Source organism: Chenopodium album, chromosome 3 (assembly GCF_948465745.1).
Source record: "Chenopodium album chromosome 3, dcCheAlbu1.1, whole genome shotgun sequence".
Lineage (NCBI taxonomy): Eukaryota > Viridiplantae > Streptophyta > Magnoliopsida > Caryophyllales > Amaranthaceae > Chenopodium > Chenopodium album.
In genome coordinates, this window is record NC_137836.1 from 7564164 (window position 1) to 7588393 (window position 24230).

Here is a 24230-nt window from a genome sequence, read left to right on the forward strand (position 1 = left end):
AGGATCTAAAAGGAAACCCAGGAGAGAGTTCACACCCATTGGAATGACCTACGATGCTACTTTCGATCGTCTCTATGACCGAGGGTTAATCAAACCTATTGGCCCTACCGAGGATCCAACACCAGAAAATCGATCTTCGAGATGGAATCCCAACTCCTATTGCAAGTACCATCGAGGAAACGGTCATACCACTAATGAATGCTACAGGTTTCAAAACCTCATTCAAGATCTCATAGAGGCAAATAAGATCCCATTGCCTCTAGCTAGCGAGAAGATTGGATGATGTCGGAGCGAACAACACAAGACAGAGGCGAGCTTCAATGACGAGATTTCATGACCTCTTTTTTCTATTTCTTTTTCATTTTTTCCTTTCCCCAATAAGTCTAGCATAGGCACCCTTTTTTTTCCTTAGATTAATTTTGTAAATTCTTTCTTTTCCCTTTTTAATAAAATGAGCATTTATTCTCTTACATATGATCATTTCATTATTATTGCATTAAAAAAAAAAAAAAATTCCATGTCGAACTAAACACAAGGTATACCAATGATTTGAGGCACCCCTTGTAGCCACATCATATCGCCTTTCACCTCTCAAATATACAATCCTTTTTTGATAAACCACTTTGAGCCTCGTCTAACGATAGACCCTTAATTTTTTCAACCCATATCTACCTAACCTTGGGATGGGATGGTGTGTAACTTATGCAATCTCAAAAGCTTGAGTGATTTCAAAAGATCAAAATAAAAAATAATAGTAAAAATAAGCAAAAGCAAAAAATAAATAAAAGTGTACAAAAGGGTAAGTGTTCCAATGTCTTTGATATGAAAATATCTTTGATATGAACACGTCTCAGATTACGTCTCTTATCGAGTGCTTATCCCTATTCATGTAGAGCTAGACTTGGGGGCTTGATCCCTACATCATTAGCTTACCTAGCCTAAGAGTCACCATCATTTGACTCTTCTTGAAATAATATTTTCCCACACTTAGCCCTTGCGGCCTCTTTTTAGTATCACTTTCACACACATCACAGATACATGACCAAATATACCTTCCCTTAGGAACCCTTTGTCATGGAATCTTAACACAACGTTGAAGCATGCCTTGTCATATCAACAACACTCATCAATCATAATTGTCATTGCATCACGAAGTATGAAGTGCTTAGCCTCCGTGCCTAAGTTACCTAAATACTTTCATTATCGAGTCAACTAGGATAGTCTAAGATGTTACAATCCTTGTACTGTATCAAACAACATTTGACTAAGCTCATTCAACATGCATTTGAAAACTTTAATTCTTTTTTCGTGTCTTTCTTTTTCGGGAGAAAGTCGGTACCCTCCACAAAATATGACGGAAAATCTTTGCTTTTTTGCATTTTCGAGTCGCACAATCATAATACAATGCACACACGGGTCATGAGTCACACGTGTCATTTCACTTTGAGTCGAGTCAACCTCGAGTCAATCACAGTGAGTCAAGTTTATACCTTGAGTCGTGTCAAGTCAATGAGTCAAGCTAAGCGACATTAAACCTTAGGTCAACCCTAAGATAATTAAAGAAATTAGCAAAGTTCTATAGTAAAAAATAAATACAGGTGCAGCAGAATAGGGAAGACCCTACTCCAGCGCCAGACGACAACATCTAGCGTATGGAAATAGATTTCAGCGCTTAGCGCTAGATCTCATCATCTGGCGGCAGAGTCAATTCTTGGCGCCAGAGATATTTCAGCAGCGACATAGCTCGAAGCCTCTCAGAAAGGTGATTTCGATCTCATACAACAATTTCGAGTTCCTTGGTACGCCAGTTAGCCCCTATAAGCAATTTGACATGATTAAGAAGTCGGTTTGATTACAATCTAAGTGATCGACCTAACGAAAGATCGCCTCACTTAGCTTAAGCGCCTAAAACACTGGCTAATTACAATCGGTTTAAAAGCAAGCACTTAAACGACAATATTTCCAAATATGGATTGTCGCGCATTCTTATTAAACGACAATTTTTTCCAAAAATTGGATTGTCATCCCCACTGACAATATTTCCAAAAATGGATTGTCGTGCATCTTTTTCAACGACAATTTTTCCAAGATTGGATTGTCATCTCTGGCAAGGTTTCCAAGCGTAGATTTTCGTGCTCCTTCTTTGTTTGGCAAGTTTTTCCAAGTTCGGATTGTCATACATTCATCGATTCGCTTGCAAGTTTTCCGAGATTGGATTGTCATACACCCAGTTCCCTATGGAAAAATTTCCCAAAGGATTGTTGTAGGACGCTATTCATCATAAAAATCGGCAAAGGTTCCTCAACGTGGATTGTCATTCATTTCAGTAAGCGGCAAATTTTCCCGAAGTGGATTGTCGGTCGACTCTTTTTTGCAAATGTTCCAAGACGCGGATTGTCAATTGTGGCAATATTTTCCTAAAAGGATTGTCGCATAGCGTTGGCAAATTTCCAAGGTGGATTGCTTTCAAGAGTTACATTCCAAGATGTGGATTGTCGATCGTAGCAAAATTCTTATGACAGATTGTTACAAAGCATTGGCAACTTTTCCCAAAAATTGGATTTTGGCAAATTTTCCGAGATACGGATTGTCGCTTCATCGTGGCAACATTTCCAAGGATGGATTGTTACGAAGCATTGACAACTATTCCCAAATAAAAAAGGATTGTCATCACAGCAAAAGTACGAACATAATGGTTCACAAGCAGCAAACCGTCGACATGCTGGCATAACGGAAGCAAAGTTCAAGCGAGCTTTAGAGATCGGCAAGCATTGGTCTTCGAAAATTCTTCTTCGAAACATTTCCAGGCCATCAAAGCTCTTTGCTCTAGAGACGCGTGGGCATATCATCCTATTATCAAGCTCTTTGTTTAGAGACGCGTGGACACATCATTCAGAAGTTCATATTAACAAAAAACAAAGAAGCTCTTTTATTCAGAGATGCGTGAACATTTCTTTCAAGCTCTTTGTTCAGAGGCGCGTGAACCTATCCAAAAAAAAAGAAGCTCTTTGTTCAGAGACGTGTGAACATCAAAACAGCAAGATGGCGTTCCATAGATTGTGGAAAGTTGTCAAAAAACAACTGAAGGTGATTTCAGGCGAAGTTGTCTTCGATCGTATTCCCTTGGACATGGAATACTATCAATGCGGATGAGGATTGTTTCAAGCGAAGCAATCTTCAATAGTATTCCCTTGGACGTGGAATATTATCAATGCGGATGAGGATTGTTTCAAGCGAAGCAATCTTCGATGGTATTCCCTTGGACGTGGAATATTATCAAAGCGGAAGAGGATCGTTTCAAGCGAAGTAATCTTCTATATTGGAGGCGGTTACAGGCTTAGCGGTTTTCAAGCGGGATGACATTCTCTTGGCAGGAGGTCATCAAAACAACAGTAATGCGGCAGAAAATCGGTTACTTTCAGAGACGTGTGCTCGACGGTGCAAGATACGCATTTCTTAACTCTTTTATCTGTTTAACTAACGCTAGTTTGCAGGTATTGGCGTTACAAGAATGATTTAGGATCGTAGAATGTTCTGAATCATTCTCCGTCCCTATCGATACTTTGACTTTTGTTTTCAAAACTTGCGTTTCTCCAAACTCAATCAAAGTGGGGGCTTCTGTAGACACCCATTTGTGTCTCCCCAAAACCAAACCCAGTGATGAGTACCTTTCACGTCGAATCATAATCGAATGAAGTGAAAGTGTGGAAAGTTTAGTGTTGCGGATAGTTTTAATTTCTTTTCTTTTCTCTCTGTTTTTGAAAACTTATTTTAAGAAAACAGCCAATCCAGTTTGGTTGGTCCATGATATGGGTCCAATAGTAGTGTAGTTGGATGGGGCTTGACAAGAGCTTTCCAACGATATATTATAAGCCCAATTCCGATGAATATTGAGGAAGTTATGGCCAATTTACTAATCTGGGCCCGGTTTGAGCCTTATATGCGGCCCAATGATCTAGGGGAGGGCCTAATATAGATTTATCTTTCCTAATGCAATTAGAAATGGTTTTAGTCTTCTAGATTCTTCTAGAGGGTTCTTTTCGTTCCTAATTCAATTAGCATTGATAAATTGAGTTTTCAGAGTTTTAATTAAAATCAAAGAGCATTTTTGAGGAAAATTACGATTTTATCCTCGTGTACGACAATTTTTATCTGATTTTAAGAAAACGCGTGAATTTCCAGATCAGCGCCAAACGCCAGCTGTAGCGCCTGGCGCTAGTATTGGCGCCTGGCGCTATTGTTGGTGCCTGGCGCCAATAGCCATCGTTGGCGCTAATCAGGTTTTGTTTGCGCCAGAACTCTGTTTTGATATTTTATCTTTTTGGCTGATTTTGTCTATAAATAACGTCGTAAAAACTCCGTTTTGATTCACCAGTTTTCATCAACAACCAGTTTTCATTCATCTACAATCTTCTAATTCTCCCTCTCTCTCTTTTTCTAAACTAGCTTCTCTCAAATATAAAAATTCTGCATTCATTAGATTTAGATACACCTAGCCATATTCGAAGTTGCCTTCGCCCTAGACTTGAAAGGTTTAATTTCTGAGGGTTTGGTCCCAAATCTCTCTTTCCATTATTTAATTTAATTGTTTTGTTTATTATTTTCCTTGAAGTTACTAACGTGTGTATTTTGTTATTAGAAAGAGGTACGAGGCATCCAAGTAAGTACTTTAATTGTTTAATTGATGTTATGATATAGAAATCATGCTTAGATTGTTATTTTGATTCCTAGTATCATGTTAGGATGTTTTCCTTAATTTGATGTCTAGGGTAAATTTAATATCAAGTATGATTAAAAGTATGATGCCTTTTATGTTCTTCCTAATATTTATGATTGTTAGTATTATGTTAGGGTTACAGATTTGATTTTTATTGTTAGTGACATGCAAGGGTTTGTTATTAATCTTGTTAGTATCATACCTAGGATCTTGCTATTATTATGCTTTAGCGTTGATATGATTATTTTAATTATGATTGTTATGATTATAATTTTATGATGATTATTATGATGATTATTTATTATGTTGCTTGATATTTATTGTTATTGCTTGATCACGCCTTTTATGCATGTTTAAAGGGAATTTGTACTTGTAATCTCGCTTAATAAGATATTTAATAATCTTGTTTAGGGTAAATTTGATTATAATTCAAGTGATCGCCAATAATAGATTTATTTTTGCATTAAAATTCAACCAACATAGATTAAACAGGTTTAGGGTTAATCCTATTGATTGCATGTTAATCAGAAAGCGCACATGAATACGATCAGAAAAAAGTAGAGGCTTATTATTAGGGCAGGTTCAATCTCTTTTAGGTTGGATTTGTACCTTCATCCCCGAACCCTATTTGGTTCAATACCTTATGGAGTTGACGGTCTCTTGGATCGTTAAGGGGTGTAACCTTCACCCTGTGAACGGTTTACAAGTTCCTAAAAAACTTGTTGGCGACTCTTTTGCTCTATCTTTGTTCCCTTTGGACGCCACCGTACTTTAGTGTATGATCACAGTGGGGTTCAAGCTAGGGGATTAACGCTTGAAATATTCCCTACACTTAGGTTCATGCATGAGTCGTTTTTCCATCATTTGAGTTGAGGGTCCATTCCATTTCTATTCTCTTACATATCCTCTTTCAATCTATTGCATGTTCAATTGAGCTTGAGCCAAAAATAAATAATAAAAAACTTATCCCTAATTTCCCTTTCTACAGTACTTGGTCAAGGAGAGAAGGCCGATTAATCAAGGACAACACCTTTATTCAAGTTCAACTTTTTGATAAACCGATTCGTCAAAAGAGAAAAGCTAAGAAGATAATGGCAAGTCAAGAAGAAGTCAATGAGCTTAAGAAGCAAATGGCAGATGTGATTGAGGTGTGGAAGGCTTTAACCCTCGAAATTAATGATCCTGTGAAACCACAACAAATGAAGCTCATGCAAGAAAGCTTGAGCAAAATATCCAATGACTACAGGTTCCAGGGCATAAGCTCACAAGGGGTCTCAGTGGACAAGGAGCTTCTTCCGCAGAAATTCAATGCCAATGACATCCCTAAGTTTAAGCCAACTGACAATGCGTACTTTCATTTAAGGGCCTTTGAAACTGTAATGATCATTAAAGGGATTGATAAGAATATTTTTCACTCTTTATTCTCGCTATCTCTTGATCGAAACCATTTGTCAACATTGGTTCTTCTCCCTTGATAAAGAGAAGACCTTTAGTTGGTATGGAATAAAAAATGCTTTCATTGATAGATATAAGTGTAATATTAAAATTGAAACCGACCATAGACAACTTGAGATGCTAAAACAAAAAGAAAACAAAGGGTTCACCTCCTTCTTCAATAAGTGGAGGGAAACTTCCGCTAACATGATCGAAGTCCCTACTGAAAAAGAATCCGTGAGGATGTTCATAAAAAATTTACAAGAAAAGTATTCAAAGCACTTAAAATATCGACATAACTTGAATACTTTCAAGGCCGTCTATGACATCGGTATCGAGATCATAGACGTTCAATGGAACATTAGGCATGAGTGAAAGATAAGCTTCCCTCAGAGCCCTCATTGGTTCGTCCGTCTCTATCGGGATTTGAAATGATACCAATAGGTCCGGGGGATTGTGTGCCGGCGATAGGAACGAGTTCACTTCCATGTGTACCTTGTTCGCCAAAGGATGACAGGTTACCATCGAAGGACCCTCCGTCGGGTAGTCCATGAACATCTCGTAAGTCGGAGGGATTCGAGACTCCAACGTTATCAGGATATTGGCTGGATTCATGGTGAAATTGGGAACCAGGACTATTCAAAGCTTCACACGAGACAGAATTATTCTTTAAGGCAGAGGGAGTCCTTGAAGCAACCTCACTCCAACTTTCCTTTCCACTCACTGATCTTGCTTTAGAATAAGGAAATGATTGTTTTCTAGAATCAATCTTCCTTAATTCCTTATTATTCAAAGAGAGTAAGTTTTTATTTCGAGAGACCAAGGGCAATCTTATAGCAGAAGCTGGCTCATTATTTACCAAAGATTTATCATTATCTTTGGCAATTTGATAAACACTAGGAATGCTTGGTAAAATAGCTTCCTTATCTTGTTCCATATTTATATTAAAAGGACTTTTCTCAAAATTTTCCTTATTCTCGTGAGCTTGAGAATCACCCAATCCCATACTAGGCTTCTCTATGTCAATATTGACTGGTCTTCCATTGAACTTATTTCCTTGAGAATTATCTCTTTCCTCAATCATGCGATCCTCTCCTAAATTAACTGTGCACTCAATAGCAACAATTCCCTGTTCAGGCTGAACTAGATCCACATCTTTCCTAATTTGATTTTCCGGAAGAGCCGAGGAATCTTCCATATCTTCTTCTTCTGATTGGAGAGCTGCAAACCTGGACCCTGAGGCTTTGGAGTGCTGATGCTTAGAACTCTTTTCCTGCCCCATAGCTTTTTTCTTTGGAATAGAATCATGATGAGAATGGTTGGATCCACCACTCTTATCCTGGACTTGAGGACTCTTCACAGCCTACACTGCCTTCCCTTTAGCCATTGATTTCTTGCTACCCCTTTGAACAATCATCCAAGTACCATATTGGTCTTGTTCCTCTAGCTTGTGAGTACTGGCCTTTTTCAGAGCAACATTTAACTGCTCATTGGAACCGCTTACTTCTTCATGGAACTTATCACACTGATCATCCTTGTGTCCTAGTTTACCACACTTAAAGAAAATTAATCGGAGACCCTCATATTGAATCTTCCAAATTCGACCATTTAATCTGAACTTAGACAGTAGAGGCTTTGTCAAATCAACCTTAATACCGAATCGAACAAACTGACCCCTGCTTTGTGTCTCTGTATGTTTGTCAATTCTAATTACTCTGCCAATCCTAGATCCAATTTTATGAAGGAAATGCTTGTCAAAGTATTCGACCGAAAGATTTGGGATTCGCACCCATGCCGTAAGCTTCTTTATCCGCTCTTTATCTGGAACAAAGTTGGGGATCCACTTCCTAATCGTTAGATAGCTGTCTCCTATCACCCATGGACCTTGAGAAATCACAAATTCATAATCCTCCAGATTGTTGAATCGAACTATGTAGTAAGCACACCCCACATCAGTCAAGAAAATGTCTCCCTTCAAACACCATTTCATTCTTAATTTGCGAATCAGCACATCATAACTTAGCCGCTTATCAAACAACTTAATTATCAAAGCGTCTTTCCATGGTTGTCTCAATCTGCGCTTTTCATCCTTTGACAATAAGATGGTTGGGCATTGTAACACCCCAATAATTCTCTCTTTAAACTTGTGAGGACCCTGAACAACATTCAAGAGAATTACTGGCGTGCTACCGCCACGTGTTCAAACGTTAAGGCTTTATCAGAAAATAGCAGCGGAAAAACTAAATCAGTTATAAATAAGTTTCAAAACCAACGAATGAAACCAAATTAAGTCATACAACTTGGAACCATTAAGGCCCTTATTCAAAACCCAATAAAAGTAGTAAGTGATTAATTCCAGTGTTCGAATAAATTCAAACCCAAAAGAATTAGTTTCAAATAAAATCGAATTAAAATAAATTCAAACTTGCAAAAGAAATAAAATGCAAACAATCAACTCTCTACTCAAGATCTCACAACCCTGATGAATGCTGCATGTGTAAGAACCTGTGGTAATTCTGCTCCCCAATATTACAAGTGTAAAAATTGGATCGTCACAGGGTCATTGAAAGGCAAAGGCCATGACCAAAGAAAGACACACAAAGCACCCAATCAGCAAAGCTGAGTACATACAAGCTGCAAATTAAATTAAGAAATCCATAACATGCTACTAATAATCAATCATCATGCATCATTAAATTATAGATTCAACACACGACTCAACTATTTATATTACTAAGACTCCATTAATTAATAATAGGTAAATCATTATTTTTATTCATTGGATTACGCAATAGACAAGGTTGTCCAACCCATGCTCCATTTGGAACATCAATAAAAGAAAAACCCCATGCCTCCTTTCGGAAACATCAATAAACATCCAACGACCACGGGAGCGACTCCGTGACCGTAGTTAGTATGAGATCTCACCTAACTCCTAGTTTTGAAAAATATTTGAAATAAGAGACTCGTAGATCAGACGGCCTCGAGAAAAGTACACGACTAATACCCCATGTACCCCAACCCCTGATTGTCATTACTCCAGAAGTGCACCAATCCAGAGTTTTATTGCTCATCCATCTTGCACTTTACGTGATTTACAGGTTTAGACTTGGTGATGACTCATATGCATAACAATACAATCAATCCAATATCAATTCAATCAAGTAAAACAACTTTTCAATTTCAATTCTTGATTTATTAGTGGCAAGCAACATTTATTATTTATTCCTTTACTACCTCGGTGTATAAACACCTTGAGTGCATAAGGCACCCCAAAACCTTAACCTCGTCTTAGAAGACTTAAATTCTTCCTTTACTCATCCTGCTTGCATAATCATGAATGAGTAATAAATTAATCATTACACCAATAATATACCTTTGCCTCTAATTAAGCGCACCTTGCATAATTAGAGCACAAATAATACTTGCAATATAAAATAGTGCACGCTATACGAAATTCACAATGTATAACCAAACAATTTAACTCAGTCATCCCTATACATGATACTAAGTTCTCGATCCGTCGTCCTTAAACATGCACCTAAAAGAAAGGTTTCGTAACTTGTACGTACCTTGAGCAAACGAATTGGTATGCCACTTTACTAACTAGAAATCACCTTCAATAAACTCCTCTCCTAAGCCAAATAATAACATCTCAATCAATACCCAATCAATCAAATTTACAGCAATACTAACTTACTTTAAAACCTTCAAAATCCAAATCAAACAACACTTTAAAACCTTCCCTTTAGTTAAAATTAAAGGCTTATATATAGTTCTTTAAATTTTCTTCATAAAAACCTTAAAATACACTCTTATACATGAAATTACAGCAAGTTCAAAGTCTAATAAAAATCTGAAAATTATATAAAAACCCATAAAAATCTCCCTTTTTAATGGGTGATTAAACCCTCTTTATAAAACATTAAAAGTAGTACTTAGAAACTATTTCCAACACTTAAAACTTCAATAAAAACATATATTTATGTTTAATTAACTTTAAACATAATTAATTTTATTAATCAAACTCAAGGATAATATTTTAAGTAAAAAAAAAACTTCGTTAAAATCAAAAACTGCCCGAAAATCATATTTAGTGGCTGAATTTGGCCACGAGAGGGTGGTGCTCACTACCAAAGGTAGTGAGTCTTTCTTAAAACGTTGTTTCCACATGGAAAACACTATTTTTTTTTATCAAAATCGGATGAGTTCAGAATCTGATCGGGATTAAAACGGGATTAATATTAACGAACGAAAATCTAAAAACTAAAACACGAATTTACATGTTCAAAATAATCTGGAATTAAGTTAAACTAATCATTAGTTATAATCACCAAAATTTCAAAATATCATTACTATAAAATCCCTAAATCAATTGTTCATAAAAACCCTAAAATCATGATTTTCAATAATTAAAAACCCTAGGTTATAAAATTTACAAAATCTGAAAATTATGATACTTATAAAATCTGAAATTATAAAGTTTAGTCATCAAAATACAACTTGATACTAATTAAATTACTTTCAAACAATAAAATCAAAATCCATAAATCAATAATTATAATTATACAAATTAATAAAACAAAGGAGAGAGAAAATAAGACTAACCTTTTGGTGTGGGAAATTTTTGGGGATTAATGGGGTATTTATAGGAGAGAATGTTGTAGGGTAAGTAAGAAGATTGGGCCTCATAAAATTATTGGGCCAATTAGGTAAATGAAATGGACTAGGCTTTGTTTGTATGATCATGAATTGTAGAACATAGGTTCATAAAATAGTTTGTGCTAAAATAATTTTTGACCAATATTAATAATTTGAAACTTTTGTAATTAAATTCCGGAAAAATACAAATAAATATTATAAATAAAATAAAATTTCATTTATAAAATATTTAAAAATACGGGGGATTACAGGCATAGACTGTCTTCCTCTTCTCCCTCCATTAGGCTATCATCATCGAAAATCTCATCATCATCCGATGTATTCATCTCATAAAGGGGATTTAAAGATCCATCCAATCCTTTAGTCATCAAAGATTAAGAATTTTTCCTCTTGAGACTGACCATTATGTAACATCTCTGTCTCTGGAACCATATCAACATCATCGGAATCCATCGATAAAGGGCTACCATTTAAGCCGATGGTTGGGATAGGATTTTCACCCATGGATTTCTTAAATTTTTTATTTGATCTTTGCAACAGATCATTCTCTTCGCTAGACAGCCCTAGGGTTTTTCGCTCTTTCGCACTCTCCATATGTGTAGGTTAATTCTTTCATACAATTATTCAAAGTAAATTAGATGTTAATTAAGTGAATTAGAGACATCCCTTCAAAAAAAAAAGAAAAAAAAAAGTGAAATAATGACATTAGGTTTTCTTCAACAAAAAAATTTACAATTGACTTTTCTATGTTTAAATCGATTTTCTTTTGCCAAAACACTTTAAAAAGATTTTATTTTATTTTATTTTTTTTTTTTTTTTTTTTTTTTTTTTTTTTTTTTTGCAAAATGGTGTTTGTAAAAGAGCTTTATTATTAAAACCAAACACACTAGTGAACGCAACTCAGAAACAGAAAGATTGGTAATTTGGCTGATGGTCCTTTGAAAATGAGCGGCTCAATCCCCAACTCAGAAGCAGAAAGATTGGTGATTTGCATAGGTGACATCCATGGACATTACACGAAGCTCCAAAATCTATGGTCAAATCTCCAATCCCAAACAAACCCATCTCAATTCAACAACGCCATTATCATTTTCTTGGGAGATTACTGTGATAGAGGTCCAGATACCAAAACGGTACTTGATTTCTTAATCTCTCTTCCCTCAAAATACCCAAATCAAAAGCATGTTTTTCTTGCTGGCAACCATGATTTTGCCTTTGCGGCGTTCGTCGGAGTTCTTCCGCCGCCACCTGACGGGTCTGAGTTCAGGGATGGGTGGAAGGAGTATTCACAGAGCGAGGAGAGAGAAGGGTGGTATGTTGGTGATGGGTTTGAGAATATGCATTTACAAGGAAGAAGATGGGCTGGTTCTATCAAAGTTCAGTTCAATACTGCTAAAGGGATTGATTATATGGGTTCTATTTATGATGCTGCTACTACTTTTCAATCTTATGGAGTTTCTCATGGCTCTGCTGGTATGATTTTTATGTCTTTTACTTGAATTTGTTTGGTTTGTTGAATAATTTTTAAGATTTTGCTTGAATTATGGTATGATTTTTATGTCTTTTACGTGAATTTGTTTGGTTTGTTGAATGATTTTTATGATTTTGCTTGAATTATATTGGTTTGTTGAATGAAATTGGTTTGTTAAATCATATTGTGGGTTGTTTTTGTATTGTTTATAGTGAATTTTGTGGTTTTAATTGAACTAATTGATGTGGGGTTTTGCTGTTGTGTAAGTTGATTGAAATCGAATTGGGGTTCAGGAGAGGATTTTACTTGGAACTAAATGATTGTGTGATTAAAAACGGCCTGGAGTAATGTGTTTCTATGACTAATTTGAATTAAAGTCTTGTAATTTTTGTTTAAATGTTGTGGGTTCATGCTGTTGTGTACAGTGTAAGTTTATTGAAATCGATTTCGAGTTTAGGAGAGGATTTTACTTGTAACTCTATGGGTGTGTGATATGAGGCAATCCCATAGCACCCTGTGTTCGGCAGTAAGGAAGGATTAAGGAGGCTCCACTGAATATGTTTTGTGTAAGTCTTTTATTAGTTTGTACTATTAGGGGCAAGCCTGGATATAAATCTCCTCCTAAACCTTGCTGGATGAATTATTTAATTCTAGGGTGTAGTTGCTAGTTTGCTACTTCCTTGCTTCTTATCCAATTCAATGATTTTGAAGGCAAGAAAACTTGACTCACAAACTAGCAGTAGTTGAACTTGGTCAAGATAGCCTGAAAAAGTTAAAAGGGCAAAATTGCACCTTTTTATGAAGCCTTTTGATATTGTTGGCGGCTTTTTGGTATTAAACCTGACGCTCATCTAATTTTGTTTGGTGTATGGCTTGGAATGATTAAGAGTTTGCTATGCTGGCATTGATTTTGAACAAAATGACTGAGAATATTTTCTTTTACTGTTTGATCGACATTAATTAGCGTAGGTTGGTAGAGTCATTTAGTTCCTACTTGCTGTTATTTATAGCATCAGCAAAAATATCTAGTTGAGGACAAGAGGGTAACAAGTCTGATTGCATTTTCTTACAAGGAAAAAGAAGGGATTGTTGAATCTCACTAGGCTACACAAGCTACTCACATTGGTCGATTGGGGAGAACATTCTAGCCACAAACAAGTTCAATTCCAAGCCAATTAGAGAATGGGCTTTCAATGTGTTCAATAGCACATATGTATTATTATCGTCATCATTGCGTTATTCCTATAAAGTAAGCTAACAACCAGTAAAAACTAAAAACAACTACTATATACAAGACGAAATCATTCCCGCTATGAATTTGAGAAAATACAGGTTAATCTTTGTGATTGACTTGTAAAGCATATCTAGGGTTCAAAGTATAAAAAAGCTCAAGGTGCATTGAAGCGAGAGAGGTTCTGTAGCGCCTAGGTGTGCCTAAGGCACGCCTCTTTGAAGTGAGGCGCACTTGTATGGCCGGTTAAAAAAAATTGGCTTATGTTTGGTTTAGGTGCGCCTCGGCTGGCCTCAAGTGCGCCTAACCAAAATCGCCTCGCCAAGACCATATTAAGTGCATACCCCTCATTGCCTTGCACGTCAAAAAGGCGCACCTTAGGCGCTCTTTTTAATTCATTGGTAGGGTTAAAAGGGACATTTTCATGTTATTAAAAAGGGGTAGCAAATGACTTGTATTTTCTCACACATAGGACAAGTGAAGTGATAGCAATAATGTATAGTTTATCAAACTATGTTTAAGGTGAAGTTGACGCCACAAGTGAAGTAACACCCACCCAAAGTATACAGTGCCACTACAACTCCATGATGCCGCGACCAAAACAACCACCTAAGCGACGCCCATGTTGCTAGCAACCACTAGAAAGAATGTGAGCAACCATTACACTACTTTTTATTGGCAACCACCTCATAAACCAACCCCAATGTCGAACTAATTTCGGCCAAATGCAGCAATTTTAGCAACTTTTGTTCAAATAAATGCATAAATTTGGTACATTAATTACATCCTAGCAAGTCACCCCTACCCTTTGAGGTTGACCATGCCTTTTATTCATAGAGTTTTCATTCAATTTGGCGGCAAAGCCACTAAAGATGGTGGTGTCGTCAGTGGAAGGTAATGATGACGGTGGAAATGGTGGTGTTGGTGGAAGGTGGGTGGAGATCACGGAAGAAAGACGAAGAAAGCTTCAATGGAGAAGCTTCAATGGTGTTAGGTGTAGTATACAAATGTACAACAGTTGTAATGTGACTCAAAGTACTGCATAAAAAAATCTAAATTGGCAAAGATCAACCAGGGTTGTCTTCAATTCACATTGTCTTTAATGTGAAGATATAACTATAAAAACATGCAAGGAGGTAAGGAAGAGAAAGTCCTAATGGCTGCAAGAGGTATCATACCTTGGGTGGACTACTGCCTCATCGTTTTCCCAATGCCATAGAACTCAGACTTCATGGAGGTCAAGTGGCTCCTTATCTCATCAAACGTGGTGGCCATGTTATAGTGGAACTGCAGTGGTTGGCATAGCCCATCTACATCTCACCAAAATCTCCTGATATGGCCAAAAGGTTTGAACCACCTTCACCGTCGGGAACATTTTCTTCTTTGGCTGCCTTTTGGCCTCCACTACGGCACTTTTGAAAAGTGGGGGTAGTCATATAAAATTTGAGGGATGATCTAGGTCTCCGAGTGTGTAATCTTAAGAAGCTTTCCCTCGGAATATACGCATATGGCGCGGGGCTATTAAGGATTGACCGACAAACTATCTACTCATAACCTTGGCCAACATGTCGTTAACGTTTACATTTCAATGAAGAACATTTTTGTTGCTCGGGCGTCTTTATTGCTTATAATATGCAAGGTTAGCACCACAACAAAAAAACAAGGAAAATAATCATATCCCCTTTTGCAATATCATCCGAACTCAACAACAAAAGTAAAGTAATCCATAAACCAAGCGCTGGGGTTGAGGGTCCTAGCGACAACATCCTCGACTCCTTATCTCCTTGGTCCCGCATGGAGTAACTGCCATGTGCCAAAGAAAATATAGCTCCTTAGTCTAGCAAACTCCCCCCGTGTTATTCACAGCCTACTTAACTTTGACACCTTGATCTTTGTCGTGTTGCGTGTCATACCTTTTGAAATTTCAACATTGACACCCAAATGTATATTGGCCTTATGTGAAATTTAATAAAATCTGGAGTGCCGGAGGAACAGATAGTATGCTAGACATGTCACCCAAATTCGAATCAGGGCAACATAGTCCATAACAAAGAGTGTCCAATCAAGGATGACATTGTATTAGGTAGGGGTCAGATTAAATTAGCCAAATACACCATGCCGATCGACTAGGAACTATTGAGAGAAACCTTGAATACTCACTACCAAGGCATTACGGAGGTAATGCTCAACATAAGAACACTCAAGTGTTTCATATATATTTCATATGATAAAACTTGTGTTTCACGATTACATCCATGGCTTATTTATAGCCTTGATTTAGGCACTATTACAACTACTAGAATATAATTCAAAGTGGTTAATTTGTAGAAGTTTTAGTTGCAATGTTGAGTTTCTTTGTTGTCGACATGGTTAGGGCTTTGAGAAGCAACTTCTAGAACTAGGAGTAGTAGTAGTATTCAAACCTTGTCAAGCTCCCATTGGAATGACTGAATGGCATGAACATCACAAAGGTGCTAGGAGCATTAGAAAGACTGAACAACATAAAGGTGCTTGGAGCATTGGAAAGGTTGAAAGACCAAACGACATGACCATCCACTCATACAATCCATCTTTGATCTTGAAAGTAGTCTTCCATTCACCTCCGGGTTACATTCGAATTTGATGATACCTTCTTCGTAGATCAATCGTCAAGAATACAACATCATGCAATTGCTCAAGTAGATCATCGAGTCGTGGAATGGGAAAGCGGTATTTGATAGTGATCCAATTGCTGCCACGACTATCAATGCACATGCGCTACGATTCGTCTTTCTTTGCATGGACTAACACTTTTTCCTACCAACCCTTTTTGCTTGAGATTGGTTACTTCTCGTACTATCTTCATGCTCTTTTGTTCTCATTCGATAGGCAACAAGTTTTGAATATTACTACTACTACTTTTGAAAGCAGCTTCTCGAAGCCCCTCCTATTTTGGCAATGAAGAAATTCAACATTGCAATGAAAACTTCTGCAATTAACCACTTTGTATTAAATTCTAGTAGTTGTAATAGTGGCTAAATCAAGGCTATAAATAACCTATGGTTGTAAGCTTGTAACCGTAAAACGCAAGCTTTAGTATATGAAATATAAATTAAACACTTGAGTATTCTTAGGTTGAGCTTTACCTCCCTAATTCCTTGGCGGTGTTTTTGTATCCAAGGTTTCTTTTAATTTCTGGTGGTTTTTCTATATCTAGGAATTAATAGAGTTGTATCGTTGAAGTAGCCTACCAGCGTGGTGTATTTGGCTAATTCTATCTAACCCCTACTTCGTACGGTGTCAAATTTTTACCAAAGCCAAGGTTTCACTTACCTTTCGGCCAACCTCCATCGAAGTTGTCATGTTGCCGATATTGACGCCATTTTAATACCCATTGTCATAGCTTTTAATATAATCACCCACAAAATTAAACCACCGAACCGTTTACCGTATGCCATCCTTCCATTCATCTCTCAGCCTCCATGAAACAGTCCACCATAGTCTTCACCCATGCGTCACCTTAATTTCCAAAAGAATAATAAAAAAAAAAAAAAAAACAATCACTTAGCCGTGAGCTCCACCTTATCACCACATGTCAACACATGATTGATCCAAAATAAAAAATAATAAAAAAATAAGAAAATTTCATTAAAATTATTAGAAAATACAAAAAAAAAACCAAAAATTAAAATAAAATAAAAAAATTAGAAAATAAAAAAAAGAAAATTAAAAAAAAATCAGAAATTCAAAAAAAAAAAAAAAAAATTAGACAATTAGAAAATTTTCAAAAAATGAATTAAAATAAAAAAAATTATTAAAAAAAAAAAAAGAAAAACAATTTAAAAATTTAAAGAAAAAAAAAACCTTAAACCCACCCATCCACCCTTCCACCACCCCATAACCCTAGCCAGCCACCCTCTCCCCATTCCACGCCGGCGGCCAACCCCCATAGCTGCCTAAAATAGTCGGCCGACACCCACCCAGCTCGAAAACCATCCGGTCGGCCCAAATTCACCCCTGAAATCATAAGAATAAATATCATATCAACAATAATAAAATTATATATTATTTAATTTTCTTTTTATACATTATATTATGCACAATTAGCACTATATCCTAGTAGTGGTATTAAGAGCTATTACGATCAAGAAGGTTCTAACACGATTTTCGCAAAGTTAGAAATATTTTATTAAAAAATAATATTAAAAAAAAGATGGCATTTTCAAGCGCAAACAACAAGTTGTTCCACTATTCAATGGTAATAATTACGAGTATTGGAGCATTCGAATGAAGGTTGTTTTCATTCAAAATTTAAGTAAACTATTAATGGTGTTTATGCAATTAATATTGCTATAAAAGCATTGTAAAATCATAAGAATAAAAATCATATCAACAATAATAAAATTATATATTATTTATTTTTCTTTATATATACAAGCTAAGAGACGCACACAATGCGTGCGTGTGCAATATAAGTTTTCTACCAAGCTCTATATTGATGGTGTCATGTAGGCTAAATAATAAAATTAGATTTTCCTTGAAATTTTTTTTTTTTTTTAAAAAAAAGATGGTAGTTACATTTAAAAAAAAAATGGTAATTTTTTTAGATGAGAAGGGTATTTTGGGAAAATAAATTTTGTCACCCAAAACCCCCTTTCACTTTATATATTACAATAGATATATTATATTATGCACAATTAGCACTATATCCTAACAACTATTGCAAGGTTTTTAACCGGTTTGGATCCAAAAGTCTCTAAAGTCGTAGTATAGCAATATTAGCACTTGAATGACGTAACCAAGCTTATTTTGAAAATTGAAAGCCAGCAAGCAAAGGAGAAAATTTGATTTAAGTTTGTTACTAAGGAGGCTTCTTATTGTGGAAATACTTTAACAAAGTTTCCACCGAAGGTCAACTCTATCACATCAGTAAAGAAGGTTGAGAATTCAATCTCAACAAGCAAACAACAAAGGCAAGTTAACAATAATCCTACTTTAAGAAGATTTTTTAAACGTCAAAGGATTTGGGCACATTGCTTTTGAATGTCCAAATTCTAGAATGATTTCTCTTGTCGAAGAAGAATTGTTAGAAGAAGAACAAGTTCAAGATAACCTGATCTTGCACGCAGAGAAAGGCGAATCATTGGTTGTTTGTCGTATCCTTAATGCCGCCAGTTAAAGAAGATAAGTGGTTATACAACACTTTCCACTCTCGATGTACATCTCATGGCAAAATATGTGATGTCATCATTGATAGTGGCAGTTGTGAGAATGTGATTGCTGTCACGATGGTAAAAAAAATTGAAGCTGCTTACGAAGGATCACCCTTATCCTTACAAGCTCGCGTGGCAGAAGAAGAGGAATGATGTCAAGGTCTCTAAAAGATGCCTTCGTTGATTTCTCCATTGGGAAAAAGTAGTAGTAATCATCTAAGCATCTTTTAGAGACCTTGACATCATTCCCTGTCTTCAAGCACTTGAGCTTGTATGGATAAGGGTGATCCTTCGTAGGCTGTATTTTGCCATTAGATGTACATCGAAGTGTAGAAAATGTTTTCTAACCACTTATCTTCTTTCACTGGGGCGACATTAAGGATACAACGAACAACCAATGATTCACTTTCGTGTGCATGCAAGACCTCCTAATTGTCGTCATCCTCAAGGTTATCACAATTCTTCATCAACTAGAGAAATCATTGTAAAATTTTGACATTCATAAGCAATATGCCCAAATCCTTGACATTCAAAACATCAACCTGAACTAGGATTATTATTACCTTGCCTTTACGGTTTGCTTGTTGTGATTGGATTCTCAACCTTCTTTGTTGATGTGTAAAGTTGACCTTAGGTGGAAACTTTGTTGAAATGTTTCCACGATAAAAAGCCTCGTTAGTGACAAACATAAATCCAGTTTTCTCCTTTGCTTGTTGGCTTTCAACTTTCAAAGCAAGCTTGGTGACGTCGTTCAACGACCAATATTGCTAGAGTCGTACGACTTTAGAGACTTATGGATCCAAATCGGTTAAGAACCTTCGGTTTAGCATCGTCACACTTCATTGATAAATACTCGGCCACAAATTTGTTTCCTTTTTCTAGGTGATGAAATATCTTGGCAATAAGGACCGGGCAAAAATTTACGCTTGAAATTCACGTTTCGTTATATCCCATGTGCAAATCTTGCTATGACCTTCTCCTTCACGTTGTCGCCATAAATTCTCCCACCAAATGGATGCATGTTTCTTATATTTGATGGCGACTAACTTGACTTTGTTTTTGTCGGGAATGTCTTTAAAATCAATAACACGTTCCACATTGTGGATCAATTCAATAAACTAATCGGGTTGAACACCTCCTTCAAAATTTGCAATTTCAACTTTAATTCCAAATTCTTTTTCTTGGTGTCAAAAATAATTTGTTCATCATCAGGAACGAGATGATTCTCCACTCGAAGATTCACCCTCGGGCTGGTGAAATGGATTGAAATCTTCATCTGCACCATAGGAAAAATTAGCACCAACTTCATAACGTACAAGCTGTTGTTGAAGTCTTTGGATTTCTCTTTGTTTGTCCGCTATTATTGTGTCATACACCGGACGTGGTTTGTGATTTCCTCCACTACATGCTCTCGGCGGCATCTTGTTAAGCACAAAATTGAAATCTTATATTTGCTATGTATCTATTATTTTTTTTTTCACTCTTTGTTATTTATTTATTTTTCACGTTTTTTTTTTTTAACCTTTACACATATTACACGTACAAGGAACAAAATAAAAGGAGAGATTAAGAAGAAGAAAATTACTAGAAGTCGAATGTAAACTTGTGAAGTACTAGTAGACTTTAACTCATGAGAAGTAGATAGAATTAAAGTTAAAGGAAGTTATTAAAACTTCACTGCACACACCCATTCACTTCTTTCCTTTTTATTTATTTATTTATTTTTAAATTTTTTTTATTAAAATATTATTAAGAGGCGGAAATTTTGTCATCAACTACCAATTAAAGCACGTGTTTTGAAAACAACTACCTGTTAACTTTTTTTATAAAGAACTACCACAAAGTTGTAAAAAGTTTAAGTAGCACTACCATTCTAACAATTTTGGGTAGAATCTCCGGTATTTGGGTCTCACTTTTTACCGTTAAGAAGGGTAATTAAGTCAATTTAGATGGTGATTTTATGAGATAAAGGTAAAAAGTGAAACCTACATGTCGAATATTCTTGTTGGAATTATTAAAGCGGTAGTGCTACTTAAATTTTTTACAACTTTGTGATAGTTCTTTTAAAACAAAATTTTAATAGGTAGTTGTTTTCAAAACACGCGCTTTAATTGGTAGTTCTTGACAAAATTTCCTTAAGAGGCCAATAAGACCAAAGCAGAGAGCTGCAAAACTTGAATAAAGAATTTCAAAGAGTGCGTGAGAAACAAGGTATGAAATAGAAAATAAGAGTTGTAGTTAGAGAACAGAGTGTATCAAGAAATTAAAAACAAAGTAAATTTGGAGAACAGAGTGTATCAAGAAATGCTCTTAGGTGAGTAGTAATATGAGCTATGGGTGATTGAGAAAGTAGAGAGAAACTCATAGGTAATGTTTGAGTATGTGTCAGCATGTTTGGTTAAGGTTTCCCAACCTAAGTGAGTGAACCTTGATTTTGAATAGAGGGTTCCCACCTGGCATACCAGGGTGATTCTGTAGTGTTAAAGTTAATTGAGTGTTGTGCTATGACTTGATCTTTTTCCCCTCTTTATGGTGGATTATTTTCTAAAGGTTGATTCTTTACTGCCCAGTTTTTATCAGAGTAAGAATGTATGATAGTTCGCTGGGTGGGTGTCTTCAGGATCTGATTGCATGATCAATTCCAAAAAAAAGAACTCAATAATGCACTTTATATCACTTGCTATTTATGCAGTTAACTTTTCTTGAGGTGGGACGATTTTCGATTTCCCCTCTTTATGGTGGATTATTTTCTAAAGGGTGGTTCTTTATTGCCCAGTTTTTATCAGACTAGGAGTGTATAATAGTTTGCTCACTTTGCTGGGTGTCTTCAGGATCTGATTGCATGATTGATTCCAAAAAAAAAAAACTCAATAATGCACTTTATATCACTTGCTATTTATGCAGTTATAACTTTTCTTGAGGTGGGGCATTTTTGGTTTTGCAGTGATAATTTATCTGTATACAATATTTTAATACAATACATGTTTTCAAGATACCTACATTGCTTCAATTTTGCTGGATGATTGTATAGCTTACTTTAAAAGTCCTTTCAAGTTTTTTTTTGAAAGGAAAGGAAAGTCCTTTGAAGTTGAATTGTAAGCTATTGAATAGTTTGGTAAATTCTAGTTTATAAAACAATGATTGTGTCAAATCTAATATATATATATATATAAAGGGGAGTTTTTCCCCGAGTTTTTAGAGAGCCACGTAGGATCTAATTTTCTCAGCGCGCCATGTAGGATTATAAATCTTAGTATTAGCCAATTAAATAAGAGATTATTAATTTCTTTTACAATTAAATAATTTAAATGCCATGTAAGCAAAATTGGCGAATGAGATTTTTAAGTTTAAATTAATTAAATATTATATATTATCTTTTGATTTTATGAATTTTATCTAAATATGTAACAAATTTTAGCACATAAATTAAAAAAATATATATTTTAGAAAATTCAAACAAATCGTGCATCGCACGAGCTTCATCTAGTAAAAATAATACAAAACTATTTTTGTGTGTGTGTGCGCCTTTATAGAGTGTCTTATTTGAAGAGTAATTTTGGATTATACTGAAAATGTTTAATGAGTTGTTAGTTATTATAAGAATTATTGTTTAAATTGAGACTTATTAAAAACTCTGAATAATTGGAGATTATTTTTACTGCATTTTACAAGATTTACAGTGGGATTGGTATTCAGTTTTCACTCTAGTACCAATTTTTTTTTTTGGGCGGCCTCTCTCTGAAATTATCTGCTTCAATTGTGCTAGTGTGAGGTCCTGTGATCTAATTGCTGTGGTTTTGTCGGTCTCTAAACAGATTTGATGAAAGCTGTACCGGATGACCACAAAAAATTTCTTGCTGATTTGGTTTGGGTTCACGAAGAGGTTAGGCCTGAATCTTCTACATTTCCATATTTGTAATTTCAACACTTTCGAGGGTTTTTCTTTACTTTAGCTATTATGGAAATCAGATAATTATTTATCTTCCAACCCTTCCAATATAGAACTTGCTCACTCTGGGTCTCTGTGTGACATTTTATTTCAGCAGAGTTTTTGAATTATCTAAGTTTTAAGTATTGTACAGGACAATGTTTGTGTGGAGACCACAGAGGGGCTCAAGAAATGTAGGCTGATAGCGGTTCATGGTGGACTTCAACAAGGAAATCCTGTCAACGAGCAACTGAAGCGTCTGAAAGCTAGGGACACAGCCATACCAAAGGTTGAATGTCTTTGTGGAAGGAAAAGCGTTTGGGATGTGCCAGAGGTATCATCGAATGCTCACTTTCCATCTTCCCCTCCCCTCCCTTCCCATGCTCTTGTTGTATATGTAGTGTGATATTACCATGTTAATTTTCATCAGGAATTAAAGGTTATGCCAACCATTTTGGTAAGTGGTCACCATGGAAAGCTTCATATTGAAGGCTTGAGGCTGATAATTGACGAAGGTGGTGGCTATGTGGACAAGCCGGTGGCTGCTATTATCCTGCCAACCATGAAAATTGTTCGCGACACTGATTTTGCTTGACCATGACTTTTGATATTTGCATCTTCCATCATTGGTTTGGCTGATCTTTTAGATGAGATGTCTTTCGATCTTGTTCTCGCCCTTATATATACATTAGAATACCCTTAATTCTACTCTTGATGCTACTACTATTGCTACTATCATTACTAAATACTCCGTATATTACAAACCAGTGCTTGGTTTAGTGGTGGTAAATGAGATTGACTCTCATTTTCAAATTTTCACTATGGATGTTATAGGGGTGGGGATTTGTCCTTCCCTTCCATTAGTTCAAGCTCCATTGACCAAAACCTCGTAGGGTGCCTTTTCCTAGCATAGCACCAAAAAGAAAAAAAAAAAATTATGCATATTAATAATTTGTGCTCTCGTTCCTCTCAATTTACTTTGCCTACAATTTTATTTTGTTTTTTTTTTTGTTTTTTATTTTTTTGTTTTTTTTGAGGGATTTTATTTATTATTTAGTTTTTCTTCATTTGTCCCTAGTTTGCTTATTATTATTTTTTTTAGAAAGATGGATCCTACTATTACTATTTGCTTTAATGTTGGCTTAGTAAGTTGCATGATACTTCCTCCGTTTTTATTTAGTTGCAACACACCCCTTTGGCACGCATGTTAAGGAAGTTATTATACTAGGTAAACGGATAAATTAATTTACAAAATTTTAACACCTATAAGAAGAAAGCAATAAGTTGTTACGGTTTAAATTTCATAGCTTAATTTATTTGTTTACCTAGTTTAATCACATCATCAATAAGCGTGATAAAAGGTGTGTTGCAAGTATAAAAAAATAGAGAAAGTATATAACCTTTTTTTTAGTCTTTAGCAAGTCTAGAGATAATAATTTGAAGGATATATTTATTTGAGAATTATAATGTTATGAATTCTTACCTTTAATTATTCATGTGAAACCCATTGTAATTCCACAATTAAGTGTCCCACATTGGAGATAGAGTAGATATGATGATTCCACTTTATAAGGTACAACATTTATTTCTGCTAC

General features: G+C 35.6%; 2 protein-coding genes across 2 annotated transcripts; one reads left to right on the forward strand and one right to left on the reverse strand.

The window, feature by feature from the left end:
• Positions 1-7514: 7514 nt before the first annotated feature.
• LOC145624792 (uncharacterized) lies at positions 7515-8141 on the reverse strand. Its single transcript, XM_081677879.1, has one exon. The coding sequence runs from the start codon at positions 8139-8141 to the stop codon at positions 7515-7517; it is 627 nt and encodes a 208-aa protein (XP_081534005.1).
• A 3571-nt stretch (positions 8142-11712) lies between these two features.
• LOC145611200 (tyrosine-protein phosphatase RLPH2-like) lies at positions 11713-23414 on the forward strand. The gene is made up of 4 exons (XM_081666496.1): positions 11713-12286; positions 22523-22590; positions 22790-22969; positions 23066-23414. Exons 1-4 carry the CDS (start codon positions 11758-11760, stop codon positions 23228-23230), a joined length of 942 nt encoding a protein of 313 aa, XP_081522622.1. The 5' UTR covers positions 11713-11757; the 3' UTR covers positions 23231-23414.
• The last annotated feature ends 816 nt before the right edge of the window (positions 23415-24230 follow it).

Bases quoted from the DNA above. Each gene is read 5' to 3' on its own strand.
- LOC145624792 (XM_081677879.1), bottom strand. From the start codon at position 8,141: ATGAAATGGTGTTTGAAGGGAGACATTTTCTTGACTGATGTGGGGTGT.
- LOC145611200 (XM_081666496.1), top strand. From the start codon at position 11,758: ATGAGCGGCTCAATCCCCAACTCAGAAGCAGAAAGATTGGTGATTTGC. The intron at 12,287-22,522 runs GTATGATTTTTA...GTCTCTAAACAG, and splicing joins AGTTTCTCATGGCTCTGCTG to ATTTGATGAAAGCTGTACCG. The intron at 22,970-23,065 runs GTATCATCGAAT...AATTTTCATCAG, and splicing joins GCGTTTGGGATGTGCCAGAG to GAATTAAAGGTTATGCCAAC.